Here is a 22,500-nt window from a genome sequence, read left to right as displayed (position 1 = left end):
TATATATATATGTATTTACATTAAATAATATTAATATAGAATTATATATAAAAATATGTCATCCATGTGTTGGTATATATTCTCAAAACTATCAAACACATACACACACATATATATATTGTGTTTGTGTGTTATCAATTTAAATATATTTAGGTATGTATTTACATTAAAGAAGAATAATGCTTAAACTGAAAATAATCTGACTCTACGTTTGGCAGTTAAGTTTTAATAATAATAATAATAATAATAATAATAATAATAATAATAATAATAATAATAATAATAATAATAATAAAAATCTATTAGAGTGTCTTTCACAAAGGAAATGATAAAAACAGAAAAGCTTTTTCGAACGACTGGCAAAGTAGGTAATAATAATAATAATAAAAATAATAATAATAATAATAATAATAAAAATAATAATAATAATAATAATAATAAGTGTCTTTCAATAATAATAATAATAATAATAATAATAATAAATTTATTAGAGAGTCTTTCATATAGGAAATAATAAAAGTAGAAAACATTTTGAAAATTGGCAAACAGGTATTTAATTAATTAAGTGTGTTCCACATAGAAAATAATTAAAACAGTAAAACCTTTGGACAATAGGTAATAATAATAATAATAATAATAATAATAATAATAATAATAATAATAATAATAATAATAATAATAATGTATTAGAGTGTCTTGCACACAGGAAATAATGAAAAAGAAAAACTTTCGAACACTAGCCAAAGTAGGTAATAATAATAATAATAATAATAATAATAATAATAATAATAATAATAATAATAATAATAATAAATCCATTAGAGTATCTTTCACATAGGAAATAATAATAAAAGTAAAACTTTCGAACATTGGCAATGTAGCATGGGCGAGATGAAAATCAACTTTAGATTTCCTGGCTTCCTGATTCAACGAGAGAGAAGCCGGTTTGCAACATCATTACGGCCTGCGGGTATTGCATCATTACGTTTCATGTTGCATCAGTTTCATGTTGTTATGAGATTTTTTTTTTCATCTCTTAACAATGGAGCGAGAGAGCGTGAGTTGCAGAATTTTTTGTTTTTGTTTTTGTTTTATGGCAAAGCAGGTTTTCCTGTGGCTGATATTCTGTTTGTATTTTGGCAATATTTTTATTAAATATGATACTGCAGAAAAAATGCTTTACTGGTTTATAGTAATTCACATTTCTTTTGCAAATATTTTATTTATATTCTACCTTTCTTAAATATATAATACTTTACTAATATACTACTGCTAATACTTTACGAAATTTATTATTATTATTATTATTATTATTATTATTATTATTATTATTATTATTATTATTATTATTGTTGTTGTTGTTGTTGTATTCACAAGTGTTTCTATACCATCAAAATGGACGGTAAGATACGAGATGGTCGTGAAGGTTCGAGACCTGAAGTCCGACGCTAGGGACGTTAGGTACCGTGCTGAAGCTCGGACCAAGCTACCTTTATTCTGCACACTTAAATTGGGGCCGGTGGTGAGAGAGGCTGGCCCCGGGCTGGATGACGACATTTTAAAAAGTGGAGTTCATTACACGTAGACTCATTGATGTCAGACACAGACAGGGTAAAAGTATGGATACACATTGTGATTTATATTTATTGCAGGTTTTTCATTGATAGAATAGTTATTATTGCTATTTTATTTCATCATTTACTATTATGAAAGGTAAAATTTAAGTTACACAACTAATTGCAAATGTTATTAGACACTTTTACGAATATATAAATCTACACACACACACACACTTATATATACTGTATATATATATTATACATACAGTATATATATATATATATATATATATATATATATATATATATATATATATATATATATATATATATATATTATATATATGTGTGTGTGTGTGTATTATATGTGTATATATACACATATATATATATATATATATATATATATATATATATATATATATATATATATATGTATGTATGTATGTATGTGTATGTGGTTTTTGAGTGTTGCACTTACTTGTACGCATGCAAAGTTTCTGTTTTGCGTGAGCTGGTTCATGTATGGACAGCAGATATCTTGGTGCAAAATTAATCATCGCACTGAATTGAATCGCATTCATTTCCAGGTAATCTGAGCTTGTGTATGCAACACCTCAATAATTTTCGCATTGCAATCCACTGACCTCGATATATGTTTGCTCTGTTATCTGATGCTAATTTGCATACCCTTGAATATTGATGGGTGTTGCGTTTGTACATTTATCTTTCGTTATTTTGCAATGCTTTTATTTTTAAAGGAACATTTCGATTGCGATTTTAGTTAAAATTGATCCTTTTTCTTACTTATAATTTTGTAATTTTTTCTTTCTGAGGCAATAATTACACATGAGGCAATAAGTACACGTCTCCGATCTTTTATTATCGACCTTTAGGAAAATATAAAGGTTAAGTTTCTTTTAAATAAGTGGACGTGATTATTCTTCACTTTTACAAAAATTTTTGAATATGCTTTTATTATTCCTAATTTTCCTTTCAGAAGGTAATTGTAGGGAAACTTTAAGAGTTTATTCTCAAACTGGACTATGACAGTTCTGGGAGGTTTTCATTTAGGTTTGTTTTAATGTTTATTCTAAACCTTTAAAACAATCATAATTTTAGTCCAGTTGAAATGTTTTTCTTCAAAATTTTAAATTTTCAAACTTCATTCCAAATTTCTTTTTTTTTTCCTCATTAATATGTTGTTATCATTCAAGCTGTAAAATTATCTGCGGTCTTTCATTTTGTCTTTTTTCTCTAGTCTAGATATGTATTCTCTTTTTCCAGTCTAGATATTTATTCTCTTTTTTTTCTTAGTCTAAATATTTAGTCTCTTTTTTTCTAGTCTAGATACTTATTCTCTTTTTTATATTCTAGATATTTATTCTCTTTTTTGTAGTCTACATATTTATTATATTTTTTCTAGTCTAGATATTTATTCTCTTTTTTCTATTCTAGATATTTATTCTCTTTTCTAGTCTAGATATTTATTATCTTTTTCCTAGTCTAGATATTTATTTTCTTTTCTTTCTAGTCTAAATATTTATTATCTTTTTTCTAGTCTAGATATTTATTATCTTTTTTCTAGTCTAGATATTTATTTCTTTTTTCTGGTGTAGATATTTATTCTGTTTTTTCTAGTCTAGATATTTATCCTCTTTTCTTGTAATCTGAATATTTATTCTCTTTTCTTGTAATCTGAATATTTATTCTCCTTTTTTTCTTGTCTAAATATTTATTATATTTTTTTCTAATCTAGTCTAAATATTTATTCTCTTTTTTTGTCTAAATATGTATTCTCTTTCTTTTTCAAGTCTAAATAGTTATCCTACAAATTTGCACAATGCGTCGAACTTTTCCGTGAACGACGTTGGAAAGTTTAAGTCCAAAAATTTCCTTTTTCAAAATTCATTACGAGTTTTTCATTCGCTTTCGTTTTTTATTCTGTCTGTCTTCGCTTTCTCTCCTTAGGGACTCGTCTCGTGTCCTCCAGTGCATCCCAAACCAAGGATGGCCGTTGAGTTAAGACTGGCTTAAGCCCAGACTCGTGCCTGAGAGGTCTTTCAGGCGCAGTTGTCATTCTTGTCGTTATCCTACTCATGCCCCCCCACCCCGCCCCCCTACCACCTGCGTCCTCCTTCTGTACCACTTCCTGTCTCATCACCGCCTTCTGCCCTTATTCCTGTTCTGCCTGGTATCCTGCCTACTCATCCTTCTACTTGTCCTGCTTTCCTTCCATCTATCCCTTCTCTTATCTCTCCTGCTCCTCACCTCCCTTTTCTCCTCCTATCTCTCCTATGTCATCTACCCATCCTCCTGCCCTTTCTTTCTTCTGCCTCTAATCCTTTTTCATTTAAATACATTTCTTCCTCTCCCTCTATCTCCTGTTACTCCTCATGCACCTTCTCATCTTATCCTTCATCCTCCTACTATTTCTTTCCTTTTTCTACTGCTCCTCCTACCTCTCCTCTCTCCTCCTATTATCCTTCCTTCTCATTCTGCTCACACTATTCTCCATCCTCAGCTTGCCCATCTTTCTCCTGTTCTTCCATATACCCTTCCTTCCTTCCCATCCTCCTCCTCCTCCTCCTCCTCCTCCTCCTCCTCCTCCTCCTCCTCCTCCTGCCACTGGTCTCATCCTTCATCTTGTCTCCTCCTACTCTTCCCTTCTCCCCCCTCCTCCTCCTCCTCCTCCTCCTCCTCCTCCTCCTCCTCCTCCTCCTCCTCCTCCTCCTCCTCCTCCTCCTCCTATCCCCGCTAGACACCTCCCTCCTCCATCGTGCTTTCATTCTTTTAATGGCGAAAATCTTGAGGATTTCGTGGCCAGCTTTTTTTTTTTTTCTTTCGGGGAGGCCAGATCGTGGGACTGTGAAAGGCTTCGGCGGGTCTCGTCCTTCGCTCATTTATTTGGGCCACGATGTCGTCCGAGTTTCTATCGCTTCGCTAATGTTAATTAGGCACGGAATGCGGCTTGTTGGGTTGTTCATTGCGCTGCGCTTTTTTTTTATTTATTTATTTATTTTTTTCAAGTTTCACGATGTGGGAGTGGGGATGTTCTCTCTTTCTGTCTTTCTGTAATTTTTGTTTTTATTTTTATGCGAAATATTTTCGTGTAGTAATTACCAAAACATTCTTACTGCTTCATTAAAATAAATTGTTTTGATATTATTATTGTAATTTAAAAAATAAGGTGTGTTGCATAAAATAAAAAAAACGACAGTTACTTTTTTTGACGTAAAGGAACGACAAACTTGTGTTCCATCACTTTTGTTGAAACTAATTTAATTATAATTTTTTTTGGTATCGCCATGTAGGAAATTATGTAGTAATTACTGGAAAGTCTTTTTTTTAGAGGCGTAAAAGATCGCAGGAAACCCTGTCTTAATTAAGGAGATAATTTTTGCAGGTAGAACAAGTTTTGTAACTTTTCTTCTCAGTTCACAACCCACAGTAAAACTCTTCATATATTTATGAGCAAGGAAATATATTCTTGGCAAAGAACTGATAACGTCTGCTGTCAAATGAATATGTTTTGTATTAAAAGTAAATTAAAAGAAAAATCAGAGAGATACTTATCTTGGAATAGATTATATTATTATTATTATTATTATTATTATTATTATTATTATTATTATTATTATTATTATTATTATTATTCAGTAGATGAACCATATTCATATGGAATAAGCCCAGCAAAGCTTCCAAAGAATGTGGTGTTCATTAGGAAGAAGTAAGAGGAGGTGAAGTAAAATACAGAAAGAAGAGATCTCGCTTATTATAAAAAAATAAATTAATAAATAGATATAAATGTATTAAATTTCAAGGAGAATAGCATTAGGGTAGTAATGCATTGCATCTTCGCTTGATGTTTTAAAGTTCCACCCGTAATAAAATTTTTACAGTAAAAAAGCCTATAAAAAATTTAAGGAAGCTTTAAAACAAGAGTAATTTTCTTATGGATAAATTGTTTAACATTTTTATAACAGATATGCAAGAATCCCCTGTTAAAAATTACTCAAATTTTCTTGCTGCCGCAGGTCACATATTTATGAAAAACGAGAAAAGAAACTTTTTCTTATAGATAAAAACTGGTAACGCCATTTTGACAGTGGCTGTAACAAAATATTCTTACCCCTGGAAAACTTTGCACCAAAAAAAAAAAAAAAAAAAAAATCCTGTTTTTTTTTCTCCACTACAGAGGCCAGAAATGTTTTTGAGTAATTGTTTAAGTAAGAGAAGCATTTTTTTTTGGATACAAAAGCATACAAATTTTTACGATAATTGTAAAATACATTTTGTAACAGAAATTATTTTGTCCCCTACAGGTGATAGAAATATTTATGGGAACCTGCATTACAAAGGTCGGTTTCCCTTTGAATAAGAATGCTTAAAACATTTCTGTTAATTGCTATATATGTATATATATACATATATACGTACATATACATACGTATACATACATACATGTATATATATGTGTATGTGTGTGTATATATATACTATATATATATATACACACATATACATGTGTGTGGATGTGTATATGTGTGTTTGTGTGTGTGTGAGTGCGCGTGTACGTGCGTGTTATCTGCTGAATATAACAACCTGTGAACAATTTTTTTTTTGTTTTTTCGGGGGCTTCCACCCCCCGCTGCGGGGCACAGACACATTTATGAGCTGCGACCGAGATTACTAATGAAAACAGCGGGTCGCTTCGTTAAGTGCAGCTCTGCATTATAGTTCAATGACCCCATAAATGTCAAAAGACACTGGAGTGGAAGTATCAGTTACCCAAATTGACTCATTACCTAGGTCATTTTGGTCAATAATTTTTGGAGTTGCCTCATAATTTCCTGGATTTTATAGTCTGAGAGAGAGAGAGAGAGAGAGAGAGAGAGAGAGAGAGAGAGAGAGAGAGAGAGAGAGAGTTTGCTGGGATTTGACTATTAGCTTAGGTGTTTGAACTCAAGTTATACCGTTTTAAGCTTGCTGTTGGCTATTATACATTACCAAGACTTCATGGTTTTGAGAGAGAGAGAGAGAGAGAGAGAGAGAGAGAGAGAGATTTACCAGCATATAACAGCTTAGGTGTATGAACTCAATTCATACCATTTGACATTTTTTGGTGGTTATCATACACTCCCGCGAGAGAGAGAGAGAGAGAGAGAGAGAGAGAGAGAGAGAGAGAGAGAGAGAGAGAGAGAGAGAGAGAGTTTACCAGCATATAACAGCTTAGGTGCATGAACTCAATTCATACAGTTTGACAACTCTAGAGAGAGAGAGAGAGAGAGAGAGAGAGAGAGAGAGAGAGAGAGAGAGAGAGAGATTTACCAGCGTATAACAGCTTAGATGTATGAACTCAATTCATACCGTTTGACAACTCTTTGGTGGCTATCATACACTCCCGAGAGAGAGAGAGAGAGAGAGAGAGAGAGAGAGAGAGAGAGAGAGAGAGAGAGAGAGAGAGTTTACCAGCGTATAACAGCTTAGGTGTAAGAACTCAATTCATACCATTTGACATTTTTTGGTGGCTATCATACACTCCCGCGAGAGAGAGAGAGAGAGAGAGAGAGAGAGAGAGAGAGAGAGAGAGAGAGAGAACAGCGATTTCACCGGCGTACGTTAATAATCCTCAAGGTTCATTCAGCGTTTGGATTCAAGTCGCGCTGATGGATGAACTCAAGGTGTTGAAGGAAATCGATTTGACAACCTCTTGCCCTTGCTGGAAACGACGAGGTACCCTTGTTTCTGCATAGTTACTGCCACTGGAAAACTGTATGAAAAGGATCAATAAAACAATAAATTGGCCTCACTCTTTTGTGAATGTTTTCAGATAATTTTACACAAGAGATCGTTTTGTTTATGCCGTTATTGTGTTAAGGTTCCGCTAAGCGTATAAGTCAAGACCTTTATGAAGAATGTGAAAGAATGTAAGAACGTTCAAAGTTTTTTTATTAACATACAAGAGTAAATGGTACCATTCCTATTTTGACATTTTTGCTTGTCAGTCTGCTGTTCTCTGATACACCTGATCTTCTCTTCAGGCCTCTCTCATGCGCTAATCTATTCTTAATATTGCTCAGGTGTTTGAGGTCTTCGTCCCCAGATGAGAATATTCAGGAATTGCGGAGCAGAGGAATGATTCTCTCTCTCTCTCTCTCTCTCTCTCTCTCTCTCTCTCTCTGTTTACCTGATATTGAATTGATCTATCCTCAGTGTTGCTGGTATTAGACTAATACACAGATTGAAAGCAAATAAAGTGATAGAATCTCTCTCTCTCTCTCTCACTCCACTTGATCCATTCATGCTATTGGTTGTTGTCCATAAATCTTTATTCCTTGAAGAATCAAGGGAATTCGTTGGTGTTCATTCAGCGTTTGGAATTTCATATACAGAATTTCATAAGTGGTATAGTCACGCAACTGATCAAATTCAATTATCGTTGATAAGTCCTATCCATTTTTTCTTTATACAAACCATAACTGAGGCCAGAGTATGGATGTTTCATTTTTGTGGCAAACCAGTCATCAGCTCATACGAGTGTTGATTTCTTTCCAGTACGGTTTAGTCAACAGAAGGATAAAATCTTCTTGAAACATTTCCTTTCCCTAATGCCTCTATTGTATTAAATGCGTTTATTAATGACTCTCGCTGTATTGCATTTGCCTCAGTCAAGCTGGATGAATACATGATTTATGTAAAAGAATTTTACCGAAGTGATACCCCTTAAATACATATAATTAGTTCATTCTTAGTTTCTGCATACACACGACACATACGTACATATATATATATATATATGTGTGTATGTATATTGTATATATATGCCACTGGTTTATAAAACTGTATATGTATATAAAAGGATCAACACACAATAAAACAATAAATGGGTCCCACCTCCCGCGGATCACTCTTTTGAATGCCCTCTTGAATAATTTCAGTTAATCGCTTGTTTCAGAGCACAAGAGAGAGAGAGAGAGAGAGAGAGAGAGAGAGAGAGAGAGAGAGAGAGGGGAGGGGGGGAAGGGAGGGGAGAGGGAGAGAGAGAGAGAGAGAGAGAGAGAGAGAGAGATTTTACCAGCGTTAACAGAGGTGTAAGAACTCAATTCATACCATTTGACATTTTTTATGCGAGAGAGAGAGAGAGAGAGAGAGAGAGAGAGAGTTACGTTAATAATCCTCAAGGTTCATTCAGCGTTTGGATTCAAGTCGCGCTGATGGAGAGCAGAGGTGTTGAAATCGATATGAAAACGCAAAGAAACCGCATTGCCCTTGCTGGAAACGACGAGGTACCTTTTCTTTTCTTTTCAATTTTTTTCTTTTAATTTTACACAAGAGATCGTTTTGTTTATGCCGTTATTGTGTTAAGGTTCCGCTAAGAGCGTTGAATATAGTAGATAACGTGAGTAAAAACGAATAAGTCAAGTGACCTTTATGAAGAATGTGAAAGAATGTAATGCGTGATACGTTCAAAGTATTTTTTTTATTAACATACAAGAGTAAATGGTTTAACTGTTTTCGCTATTATTCCTATTTCTGCCTTTATCATTCATCCTCTCTGTCTGCTTGTCAGTCTGTCTGTTTACTCTGATCCTTACCTGATCTTCTCTTGATGTTGCTCAGCTGTTGGCAGGCAGTTAGGTTTTTTCACCATCTCTCTCTCTCTCTCTCTCTCTCTCTCTCTCTCTCTCTCTCTCTCTCTCTCTCTCTCTCTCTCGCTAATCTATTCTTAATATTGCTCAGGTGTTTGTAGGTCTTCGTCCCCAGATGAGAATATTCAGGAATTGCAGGCAGAGGGAATGATTCTCTCTCTCTCTCTCTCTCTCTCTCTCTCTCTCTCTCTCTCTCTCTCTCTCTCTCTCTGTTTACCCTGATATTGAATTGATCTATCCTCAGTGTTGCTGGTATTAGACTAATACACAGATTGAAAGCAAATAAAGTGATAGAATCTCTCTCTCTCTCTCTCTCTCTCTCTCTCTCTCTCTCTCTCTCTCTCTCTCTCTCTCTCTCTCTCTCTCTCTCTCTCATCCTCCGCTGATCCATTCATGCTATTGTTTGTTGTCCATAAATCTTAATTCCTTGAAGAATACAAGGGAATTCGTTGGTGTGAACTACTTATATATTTTCAGCGACTTTCTCACTCAAAGGAATTTCATATCGCTACAGAATTTCATAAGTGGTATAGTACCAGTTGCAGCAACTGTGGTATTTCTCCTCAAATTCAATTATCGTTGAAGTTTGAGATAAGTCTAATCCATTTTTTCTTTATACAAACCATAACTGAGGCCAGTGAGTATGGATGTTTCATTTTCGCGCCGTGGCAACCTACCAGTCATCAGCTCATACGAGTGTTGTCTATCATTCACTCACTTACCAGTACGGTTTAGTCAACAGAAAGATCAAATCTTCTTGAGACATTTCCTTTCCCTACTCTATGCCTCTGTTTTATTATTACTCTAAATCATGCGTTTATTAATGACTCTCGCTGTATTACTCGATTTGCCAGTCAGTCAAGAGTGTATGTATATGAATACATGATTTATGTAAAAGAATTTTACCGGAAGTGATACCCCTTAAATACATATATAATTAGTTCATTCTTAGTTCATGTATGTATATACATATATACGCATACACACGACACATACGTACATATATATATATATATATATGTGTATGTATATGGATATGTATATATATGTTTATATATATGTATATGTATATATGTTTATGTTTATATATATGTATGTGTATATATTGATATATATACATGTACTCAAATATAATTCGCTCAACACACTAAAGAAGCTGAATCTAATCTTCAAAGAAAATTTGCCGGAGGCGCAAAGGCTATCTCCGGAAATGGACCCAAGTCGTCCCACCTCCCGCGGGATCGATCTCGGGTCAGTCATAAACACACACGCACAGACTCACGAAAAAGAAACGCATCTTCCATTTCGGGTGGAAGGCCGAGAATGAATGCCCTCTTGAATGGTGTTTTAGGTGCGGAATCTAATGGCCTCCACAGTTAATCGCTTGTTTCGGAGCACGTTGGAGAGAGAGAGAGAGAGAGAGAGAGAGAGAGAGAGAGAGAGAGAGGGAGAGTGTGAGAGAGAGAGAGGGAGGAGGGGAGAGAGAGAGAGAGAGAGAGAGAGAGAGAGAGAGAGAGAGAGAGAGAGAGGAGGGGGGGGGAGAATGAAAGATAGATAATGAGAGAGAGACAGAGGGGAGGAGAGAGAGAGAGAGAGAGTGGGGGGGAGAATGAAAGATAGATAATAGAGAGAGAGAGAGAGAGAGAGAGAGAGAGAGAGAGAGAGAGTGGGGGGAGAATGAAAGATAGATAATGAGGAGAGAGAGAGAGAGAGAGAGAGAGAGAGAGAGAGAGAGAGAGAGAGAGAGAGAGAAAGACATCCTCCCTTACCGGACGCCTTATCAGCCTTAGGATAATGGGATTCTTCCCATTTCCCGGGGTGGACGCTTTGTAGGCGGCGTTAATGGCCAGGCTGGGATTTTATGGGCGGTGGTGCCCTTGTATTGCTGGGTGTTCTTCTTTTTGATTTTATGATTGTGGTAATGATTGAAATTTATTGTTATTATATATACTATTGTTACCAAGGTCTAGAGAATACATGAACTTTAGATCGTGATTATTACATGTAGTGGTATTAGGAGAAATGGTTCATTGTTTGTTGCGTGGAAATTGTTACTGCTTTTACCTTCATGAAAATGATAATAATAATAATAATAAAAATAATAATAATAATTTATTATTATTATCATTATCAGTAGTAGTAGTAATGGGCCATTGCTAGTTTTATGCAAATTATTTATTATTGTTTATTTTATTTAATAATAATAATAATAATAATAATAATAATAATAATAATAATAATAATAATAATAATAATAATGGCAAAAATAAATTATTATTATTATTATTATTATCATTAAAAGTGATAGAAATGTTAGCAGTAGTAGTCGCATTGTTACACTCCGGCAAATACAAATTGTTACCAAAAAACACCATTGTCAGTGAGGCGTAACACCATTCAGAGTAAAGCCCCTCTTACTCTTATTATTGTTATTGTTTCCTTGACTTTTTTCGGAGGCAGCTGTGCTCTGAAGTGATGTTTACCGTGAAAGGTAATACGTGGCCAATTTTAGTTTTCTGTAAAAGAAAACTGTTGTGCCGGCTTTGTTTGTCCGTCGGCACTTTATTCTGTCCGGACTTTTTCTGTCCGCCCTCAGATCTTAAAAACTACTGTGGCTAGAGGGCTGCAAATTGGTATGTTGATCATTCACCCTCCAATCATCAAACATACCAAATTGCAGCCCTCTAGCCTCAGTAGTTTTTATTTTAAGGTTAAATTTAGCCATAATCGTTCTTCTGGCAACAATATAGGATAGGCCACCACCGGGCCGTGGTTAAAGTTTCATGGGCCACGGCTCACACAGCATTATACTGAGACCACCGAAAGACAGATCTAATTTCGGTGGCCTTGATTATACGCTGTAACTGCTGTACAGAAAACTCGATTGCGTCGGAGAAACTTTGGCACATTTTTTTTATAAACTTGTAGAAATAAATAGTGAATTAAATTGTTTTTTTTTTATTGTTTTGTTTTGTATCCGATGAATAGGTTGAGAATGAGAGGTAATGGGGAATTATTATTATTATTATTATTATTATTATTATTATTATTATTATTATTATTATTATTATTATTATTCGAATAGGATATTTCCTCTAGTAGAGGGTTAAAAACGAACTAACAGGTATCCCTGTTATCACATAACTGCTGAATTGTTTGTCATTTAAAAAGAATCTTGTGCATTAAACTTTCATAAATTTAACAGAATTTACCTGTTATTGTCATCCTCATGAAAATTGTCATTAGCAAGTTTATGACCTTTGGTTTGTTTTACTTGAATGTTAACACATTGCTAATAATAATAATAATAATAATAATAATAATAATAATAATAATAATAATAATAATAATAATAATAATAATAATAATAATAATAATATTGTAAGGGAGAAGACTTTCTTTGAGGGCATAGCGTTGAATATACTGCAATACCTGTTTCTACAAAATTTAATTTGTATAGAATCCTCTACATGTGTCTAACACCCTTATTTCCATCCGCTTTTAGCTTGTAAATTAGGTTTCCTGAGGTCATGTAGAGATGCTGTGTTACAGCAATTTTGTTTCCATCGACACGACAGCTGTAACATGTATCTTAATTCATCCACTTTTTTTAACTAAAAAAAAAACGTGAAGGGAAATAAAACTACCTTAACAGAACATCTTTACATGACCTTAGGATACCAACTGGTCTCTAATGAAGAGAAGTTTGTAAAACGCAGAAAGAAGACTATACAAATTAAATGCCAGAGACAGATATTATATTCAATGCTACAGCCCTCAGAAAAGGTCTCCTTCCTTTTATTATTATTATTATTATTATTATTATTATTATTATTATTATTATTATTATTATTATTATTATTACTATTAAAATATACCAGTAAACGGTGATGAAAAGAAGATTATATGACGCAGAGAGAAGGCAATAAAGTAATTAAATGCTGGTGAAAAAGCTGTATTAATATAATAATAATAATAATAATAATAATAATAATAATAATAATAATAATAATAATAATAATAATTTAAAATGTCTGGTCATCACTGTAATAATAATAATAATAATAATAATAATAATATTAATAATAATAATAATAATAATAATAATAATAATAATAATAATAATAATAATAAATAATAATAATAATAATTTTAAATTTTAAGGTTCTTGTGGGTAATTCCAATTAGCATGCCATAAATATTAATATATTCCAGAAGTCTAAACTGGAAGATATTCCAGGGCTAAAGGATATTACCGGGCTTTTAGAAGAAGTGTTGGGTTTCTAAACTTATTTGCACTCGAGACCGGAAATGAATATCCTTTACACGTCACAACGTCTGGAAGAGTTTGTATTGAATATATATATATATATATATATATATATATATATATATATATATATATATATATATATATATATATATATATATATGTATATGTATGTATAAAAGAATCACGAAAAATATGGGACTTGATGAATATATAAATAAAGACAAAATCCACGAAGGAAAGAGAAACGATGGAGTGTGTGTGTGTGTGTGCGTGTCTGTGTGTGTATTTGTATATATAATATTATATATACAGTATATTATATATATGTATATAAATATAAATATATATATATTTACCTAATAAATCAGAATTAGTTTTTCTTTTTTCATAATATCTGTTTACATACTTACTTTCGTTTTACAAAGCACGATTGTGCTTGGAAGTGTCTATTTTACGCAATGTCTAGTCTACGTACTTCAGCTCATGTAAGTTACTGATATTGTTTTTTTATTTTGTTTTTAAGGGGTGAATGATGTTTTGCCATATAGTTCCGTCAAATCATCGAAAATGCGTATTTCAACAAATAATACTATTTGCTTCCTGCGCAAATAATAAGCCAAAAGAATATTCTCCTATAGTGTATAAAAATAATGTAAACATGATAAGAACTGTAAATATTACGGAAATCAGCTTGGTAAATCACTTTAGAGAACCTTTCGAGTCGAACCTTCCAAAAGAATAATATCATTCCTGATGAATGATTCCTGGAAAATGGGCCTTATTGTGAATGTGAAACTATTTGTTTCATTTACACAATCCCTTCTTATAGCTTGCTTGTTCGGCCATTTCATGGTTTGTGTGAAATTAAAGCTAGCCGTGATGGGCGTGGTCAGCTTGTTTTCCTCGGGTTGCAGATTAATCTGTTCAAGTATTTGTTTTTTTAAAATCACGTAGCGAAACCAAAAATTAAAAGAGAATCACGCACTTAATTTTTACTGTTCCACTGTATTTGCTAACACTACAAGACTGCTTGATATCACCTCTCCAGTCTCTCAAAAGTTTGATTTGTGACAGGTTTCTTACGCCATTTGTATAGAAAAAAATTACAAACGTATTTTTTATCATTTCACCATATCTGCCCTCGTCACCTAAGACGAGCCTCATTGTTAGCTATGCAAATCTACTTTAGATCCCCCTTCTAATTTCTACAAAGTCAAATATGTGACAGGTTTCTTCCACTACTTGTAAAAAAAAAAAAAATTACCAAAGTATTTTGTACCATTTCACCATACTTGTCTTTGTCACGTATATCACCTATGAGGCGGCATTTCTAGCTTTGCTAATCTACTTTAGAACTCCTTTCAGATCTCTCAAAAGTCAGATTCGTATCAGGTTTCCTCTGCCACTTCTGTTAAAAAAAATAATTACAAACGTATTTTGTACCATTTCACCATATTTGCCTCCAGTCACCTAAGATGAGCCGGCATTACTAGATGTGCTAAATCTACTTTAAATTCCCTTTTCAAATCTCTCAAAAGCCAAATTTGTGACACGTTTCTTCCGCCACTTGTATAGAAAAAAAATAATTACAAAATTACAAACGTATTTTGTACCATTTCTCCATATTTGCCTTCGTCACCAAAGGTGACCCAGTATCGTTAACTGCAGGTTCCTTGCAGCGTCCCTTCGGCCCCTAGCTGCAGCCCCTTTCACTTCTTTTACTTTACCTCCGTTCAAATTCTCTTTCTTCCATCTTACTTTTCACCCTCTTCTAACAATTGTTTCATAGTGCAACTGCGAGGTTTTCCTCCTGTTACGCATTTCAAACCTTTACTCCCAGTTTCCTTTTCAGCTCTGAATGACCTCTTAGGTCCCAGCGCTTGGCCTTTGGCCAAAATATAATGTTCTTTTATTATGTTATGCTAAATCTGTTAGACTACTTTACGTCCCCTTCCTGTCTCTACAAAGTCAAATTCGTGACAGTTTCCTTCTTCCGCCACTCGAAGAAGCAGACACACACACACACACACATACACACACACGCACAGACTCCTTACCTTTTCACCATAGTCGCCTTCATCAGCCAGCGTGGAAACGTACTGCCAGTCGAGGGCGCGTACCATTTCCACCATGGCCATCGCCTGGAAGTTGTCCGGCGGGACGACGCGGCTGAAGTACTCGAACCGAGACTTGTCCGAGAGCTCCGTGGAGGTGGAGGCGTAGCTGATCTGCGGAATCTGCAAGGGAACGAGAGAAAGAGATCAGATAATTGCTTCCGCTTAAGAGGAATAGAATTAAACCAGTTGCCCGGTTGGGAAAGAAGTGTTCAAGATGTTTGCTTTAAAATTAAAGACTTTTCATCGGTTGTGAAAAATGATTGTCTATCTGGTAAGAGAGATAGCACTGAACCAGTTGCCAGGTTGGGAAAGAAGTGTTGAAAATGTTGCTTTAAAACTGAATACATTTGCTTGGGAAAGAAATTTTGAAAATGTTTCCCTTAAAATTGAATACTTTTGCCTGGGAAAGAAGTGTACAAAAAGTTGCCGACCTTTGCGGGAAAGAAGTGTTAAAGATATTTGCCTTAAAACTGAAGACTTTTGCTCGGGATAAAAATGTTCAAAATGTTTGCCTTAAAGGTGAAGATTTTTGCTTTGGAAAGAAGTGTTCAAAATATTTGCTTTAAAACTGAATGCTTTTGCTTGGGGAAGAGGTGTTCAAAATGTTTTTCCTTAAAATTGAATACTTCTGCATGGGAAAAAAGTGGTCAGAATATTTGTCTCAAAACTGAACTTTCGCTTGGGGAAGAAGTGTTTAAAATGTTTGTCTTGAAATTGAAGACTTTTGCTTGGGAAAGAAGTGTTTAAGATACTACCCCTAAATTTAGGGACTTTTGCTTAATTGTGATGGGTTAGGATCAATTAGCATGCTGTAAAGAAATAGACCACGTCACAAAATATATGTATTGCAGCTGAAGCATTATGTTTGCTTGGGATAGCACAGAACCTAATGCTAAATTACGAAAGGAAAAGAAATAAGTCATGAAATATTTGAAAATATATATTGTTATGAAATATTTGCATTAAAGTTGAAGGCTTCTGTTGAGTTGGAATAGCATAGAAGCAGCTGCCAATTGAATGAAGGGATCCTGGGTAAAATTTGTAAAAAAAAAAAAAAAAAAAAAGATAATGAAAGAGTATAAAAAAGCAAGAAAATAAAAGATTAATGTCACAAATTGCCGAGTACTCCGTCATATCTGAAAACCTGTTCTAATATGAAATTCATCTCTGTAAATTATAGATATTAGCTCATAAAGTGACCTGGTTGTTCTACAGGCATTAATTTGGACACTGTTCCTGATAACTTTTTTTATTGCATTTAAATTCCCGTCTCTTGTCGTTGTATTCCTCTGCTTCATTATCAAATAGCTATTAAATAAAACTCAGGAACTCGAGAGTCAGCTCTTTTAATTCATTATCCTCGCTATTCGTTTCCAGAATTTGGAATTCACTATCTATCTCCGCGTTTCTCTAATGATTCAACTTGCCTCGTTTGAAAAGAGGGTTTCTCATGGCACAGGACGTCCATTAAAACCTTATATTCTGTGTGGCTTGTGATAAATGAAAGTAATTAGTGGGAATAATACTGCAAAAACTTGTAGATGTAAGTGATCATTTCACCGTATTCAAAGGGAATAGACGTAACCAAAACCCTCCGCCAAGGTAAGCATCTAATCCCCCACACAAGAACCCCTCTCCCGCAAAATTATATTCCTATCTCTCCCAAAATCCATTTGGGAGGGTCCCCTTCAAGTCGAAGTTTCCTTAAAATCCACACATAACCTTTCTTGCCTCCCTGACAAAAAAAAAAAAAATGATAAATAAATAAATAATAAACTTATTAAGTGCAATTCTGCCACTCACTTTCCGCCATTAGTCAGTGACCCATAATGACATAAGGCCGTCTTAACCCAAACCAGCCAACCAGCCACCGTAATAATTAAAAACAAATAAATGAATAAAATGGATAAGGCTATTTAAGATTGATTAAGAAAAGAGCATGCTAATGCAATTAATATAGGAAATAAGTACCGAATATCTTCCAGGATATGAGCATCCATGCGTCCATGCCTTTGTATGCAACAGACAGATTACCGGGAATATAATCTTACGAACAACCTTCTAAGTTGCGCTGTGAGGATCAGATCTTAAGAAGATTAGTCATTCCAACTTGTGGCTTGTTAAAAGCACTTTGGCATCCAGGGTAATGGCAGGGAATGGGAATATAAAGCAAATTGCGATATGTATTATGTATATATATACATGTACATATATGTATATATATTTTATATATATATATATATATATATATATATATATATATATATATATATATATATATATATATATATATATATATATATATATATATATATATATATATATATATATATATATATATATATAAGAGAGAGAGAGAGAGAGAGACAAATTTACTATCACTTGTTTTACTGATTCTAATACTTACTTCTCTAAAAGAACAAAGCTTCAAGGGAGGAAGAGAGAGACAGAAAATCATTAAGAATAATGATGGTTTCAGAGAGAGAGAGAGAGAGAAATTTAGTGTCACCTGTAGTACTGATTCTAATACTTGCTTCTCTAAAAGAACAAAGCTTCAAAGATGGAGGAGAGAGAAAGAGAATCATTAAGAATAATAATGATTTCAAGAGAGAGAGAGAGAGAGAGAGAGAGAGAGAGAGAGAGAGAGAGAGAATTTGACGACTACACGCAGTGCAAAAGAAACAAGACAAAAGCTGTATTATTTTCCTGCCATTGAGAGATCAGGCGTTCATTTGCGTAGCCTTTTCATTGCTTTTCCCGAGTGAACAAACTGATAAAAGACTCGTGTGTCGGCGTATATTAATTGAGCTCTTGTAACAATACCAATACGTCTAGGGATTCGAAGTGTTTATTTATTATTTGTCAAATTCAATCTTTTTTTCGACATCAGTGTCGATCAGTTTATTGGAAAATGTTTTGGAAATGAAAATTATTTTGTGCGTCTTCGTTTTGCAGCGATGAAATTAAAGATTTCAAAGGAGATATGGCAGACGAATCAGTTAAACAAGACAACGTAATTTTAAATATTGTAACAGACATTTAAAACATGCATTTTAATTGTAACATATTTAAAACACAGTTAAGCAATATAACAGACATTTAAGATGTTTGTTAAAGCACTATAATAGATTTTTTAAAACAATCATTTAAACAATATAGCAGATATTTATAGCATACATTGAAACAATATAACAGATATTTAAAGAAAACATTTTAACAATATAGCAGACATTTAAAACTTTCATTTAAACAATATAACAGACATTGAAAACATTCATGTAAACAATATAACAGACATTTAAAACAATCATTTAAACATTATAACGGACGATCGAAACATCCATTCAATCAGTAAAACAGATATTTAAAGAATACATTTAAACAATTTAATAAATAACATACATGTAAACAGTATGACAGAATTTTAAAATATACATTTAAACAATATAGCAGATATTCATACCATACATTTAAACAATATAGCCGATATTTATACCATACATTTAAACAATATATAACAGATATTCATAACATACATTTAAACAATATAGCAGATATTTATACCATACATTTAAACAATATATAGCAGATATTTATACCTTACATTTAAACAATATATAGCAGATATTTATACCATACATTTAAACAATATAACAGAGTCGAATACATAACTTCCGTCCAACTTCGTTGTCAACGGAGGTAATTATGGAGACTCGTGCAACAGGCAAACAAACAAACGGATGATTGCATAACCTGAGTCCAACCTCTTTGGCTGAGTTCAAGATCATGACTCAATCAAACAAGAAACAGACAAACGAAGACACAAACAAGCAAACAAAGACACAAACAAACAAACGAAGAGACACCAACGACTACATAACAAACAGACGCACGCGAATACATAACATAACAGCATCCAAGCGTCGCCGCCCCAGGGGAGGGGGGGGGTTGGGGTTGTGTCTGCCGGCGAGGTCCCCAACCCTCCCCCCCACGAGGAGGAGGAGGAGGAGGTTGGGGAAGAGGAGGACTCCTGACGCTCCGGCAGTGTTTGTGAAACTGTGTTCGTTGAAGTAATTTGATGGAAATGTAATCTCTGCGGAATTAATGACCTTTCATGCAAATTTGATGGCCGTGGCGCGGTCGGCGGTACATCGCTTGAAGCTTTTGATATGCGGGAATCTATATGTATTCTCTCGGGGGGAACGCTCCCGTCATTGTGGCCACCTGAAAGATGCTTAGTTTCCGATGGAATGCCGCCAGCTGGCATTTTCGGTTGTCGCAAGCGGCTTCAATTACGGTGATGAGATGTTTTTAATGGCTGAATGTTTTTTCTTTTTGAAGCGAATTCGTTTTTGTCGTTGCCAGGCGCCGAGGGGGCGTCGTTGCTTTTATATATTTATTTGTTTCATATTTAATTTATTGATACTATTTGGCCAGCATTATTTTTATTTACTTACGTTTTCTTTATTTATTTATTTCAGCCTTAATTCTTTGACATTGTTTTTGGTCGAATTCTTTGTCTTTATACGGGGAAGACAGGATTCATTGCTTTTATTTAGGTATTTATGTTTTTAGTTATTTCTTTATTTATTTATTTCTTTATTTATTTCTTTATTATTTTATTTCTGTATTTTATCATTAATTTATTGACATTATTTTGGGTGAATTCTTTTTATCGTTAGGCTTCTTGTATATTTAATTATATATTTCTGTATTGAATTATCTTTTTATTTTTTATTTATTAATATATTACATGCTTATGGTATGATAAGCAAAACTAAATGTCAGAGTTCTTTCATTCTTATGTTAACAGGATGATTGACCTCTATAACTGTTCCAAGGATTTTAATTATTATTTAAAATACTGATAAAATTCATAGAAAGAACAATAAATATTGTTAAGGAAAACATTCCTGTACCAATGAATTAATCTGAATTAATCTGGTAATACTGGAATCTCCAATCCTTTAGCAGGAGGCTGTAATATAACCGCTTTTGTTGTAGATGACACTTTTGTGAGTGACATTTATTAAAAATATGCTAAACTTGTTTTACAACAATGAACGTCATAGTTTCTTTAAATATTGCAGAAATACGATAAATAGTGAAAATAAATTATTCTTATTTTGGCTTTTTCGAGGCTATATGGAAATGTATATATATATATATATATATATATATATATATATATATATATATATATATATATATAAATAAAGACAAAATCCACGAAGGAAAGGACTATAAGTCGAAAGGCCTTGCAGCACCCCATTATTTCTCTTTCCCTCGTGGATTTTGTCTTTATTTATATATATTCATCACGTTCCATTTTTCGTGATTCAGTTATACACACACACACACACACACACACACACACACACACATATATATATATATATATATATATATATATATATATATATATATATATATATATATATATATATATATATATATTTAAGTAGTGAATGCTTTTGATACTAAAGATATTCGACATGAAGTTCAATAAAAAGGTAAAAACTTAAACAAAAAAAGCTCGTTGATTAAACAGTGATCAGAAATTAAAGAACAGGCTTTAAGATTTTATTATGTCCCAAAACAATTGCTGACCGGAACCGAAAAGAAATGTATAAGTTACAAATACTTATTCTTCTCTCGTGAATTTTATTCCTATGTAGGAGAAATTTCACATCTAGTAAATTTTCCATTTATTTGCAGAACAAGAGAAATAGAAAATAATTTTCATGATTTTTTTCATAAACATTTTCTAAGCTTATATTGAATCTTACGTATGAGTGCTTCCAATGAAAATGATGCATGGCATCATCTTCGGTCCTTAACGAACACTTTTAAAGAGAGAGAGAGAGAGAGGCTCTTCCATTACGACATGTCAGTTGAAACTATCTGGTGAAACGAGACATCATCTTCGGTCCTTAATGAGCACTAAAAAATAAGAGAGAGAGAGAAACTGCAATTGTCATTACCTTAAAAAGCTTACATATTACGTTTGACTCTTATCATTAGAGCATTTAACCCTGGAGAGAGAGAGAGAGAGAGAGAGAGAGAGAGAGAGAGAGAGAGAGAGCTCTCTCGTTATGACATTTCAATTGAAACTATCAGGTAAAAGAAGACATTATCTTCAGTCCTTAACGAACACTAAAAAATAAGAGAGAGAGAGAGAGAGAGAGAGAGAGAGAGAGAGAGAGAGAGAGAGAGAGAGAGAGAGAGAAAATGCAATTGCCATTACCTTAAAAAGTTTACATATTACATTTGACTCGACTGATTATAATAGCATTTAACCCTGAGAGAGAAACTCTCCCGTTACGACATTTCAATTGAAACTATCAAGCGAAACGAGACGGGCAAATGAGGCGCGTGATGAGATGAGAATCCAGACTTCCTTTTTTCTAGTTTGGCGACTGAAATGAAATTAAAATTTGTGATAGCGTGGGTTGCCGGGTTCTAATGCCGTGTGATAATGCGTTACTCGACTGAGTGTAGAGGTGGAAATCGCACTGAAGGTTGAGCTATGGTTCAGAGAAAGGAAGTTGTTTTTCTTTAAAAAAAAACTTTGTGTTTTACGGGGCCGTTTGGCGTTTGCTAAACGAAGGAAAACAAGGAGTGAAGTTGTTCGTGTAGAGAAACATTATTTTGAGCAATAACGTCGAAGCATAAATGCAGAAAAATAATGACAAATTAGAAAAACCTTTTTTTGTGTGTAGTTCATTTACGAATCAAATAAAGTTTGACATCACGCTCCCTCATTGTCACCACAAGGAAAATCAGGGGAATAACGTCATGACTTAATATAATTACATAATATAATTACTCTCAAATAAAAACATCATCCCACATCACAAACGCGAAGAGAAGAAAGAGCGAAGACCTTTTCAGTATAT

At 33.6% G+C, this 22,500-nt stretch overlaps 1 protein-coding gene and 1 long non-coding RNA gene across 6 annotated transcripts in view; one reads left to right on the top strand and one right to left on the bottom strand.

The window, feature by feature from the left end:
* The window catches only part of LOC136828328 (metabotropic glutamate receptor 8-like), an 811,414-nt gene that overhangs the window by 338,296 nt on the left and 450,618 nt on the right, over nucleotides 1-22,500 (bottom strand). For all 5 annotated transcript variants that reach the window (XM_067086216.1, XM_067086217.1, XM_067086218.1 and 2 more), the window contains one exon: nucleotides 15,542-15,721. In XM_067086216.1, the coding sequence (XP_066942317.1) occupies nucleotides 15,542-15,721 (180 nt within the window). The remainder of the gene's footprint in view (nucleotides 1-15,541; nucleotides 15,722-22,500) is intronic.
* LOC136828329 (uncharacterized) overlaps nucleotides 1-22,500 on the top strand; it is a 342,392-nt gene that overhangs the window by 275,947 nt on the left and 43,945 nt on the right. The gene's annotated exons all lie outside the window — the stretch shown is intronic.

The sequence above is a fragment of the Macrobrachium rosenbergii genome, chromosome 42 (genome assembly GCF_040412425.1).
Source record: "Macrobrachium rosenbergii isolate ZJJX-2024 chromosome 42, ASM4041242v1, whole genome shotgun sequence".
Taxonomy (NCBI): domain Eukaryota; kingdom Metazoa; phylum Arthropoda; class Malacostraca; order Decapoda; family Palaemonidae; genus Macrobrachium; species Macrobrachium rosenbergii.
Note: the sequence above shows the minus strand (reverse complement) of the source record. Positions and strands in the feature narration are given on the sequence as shown.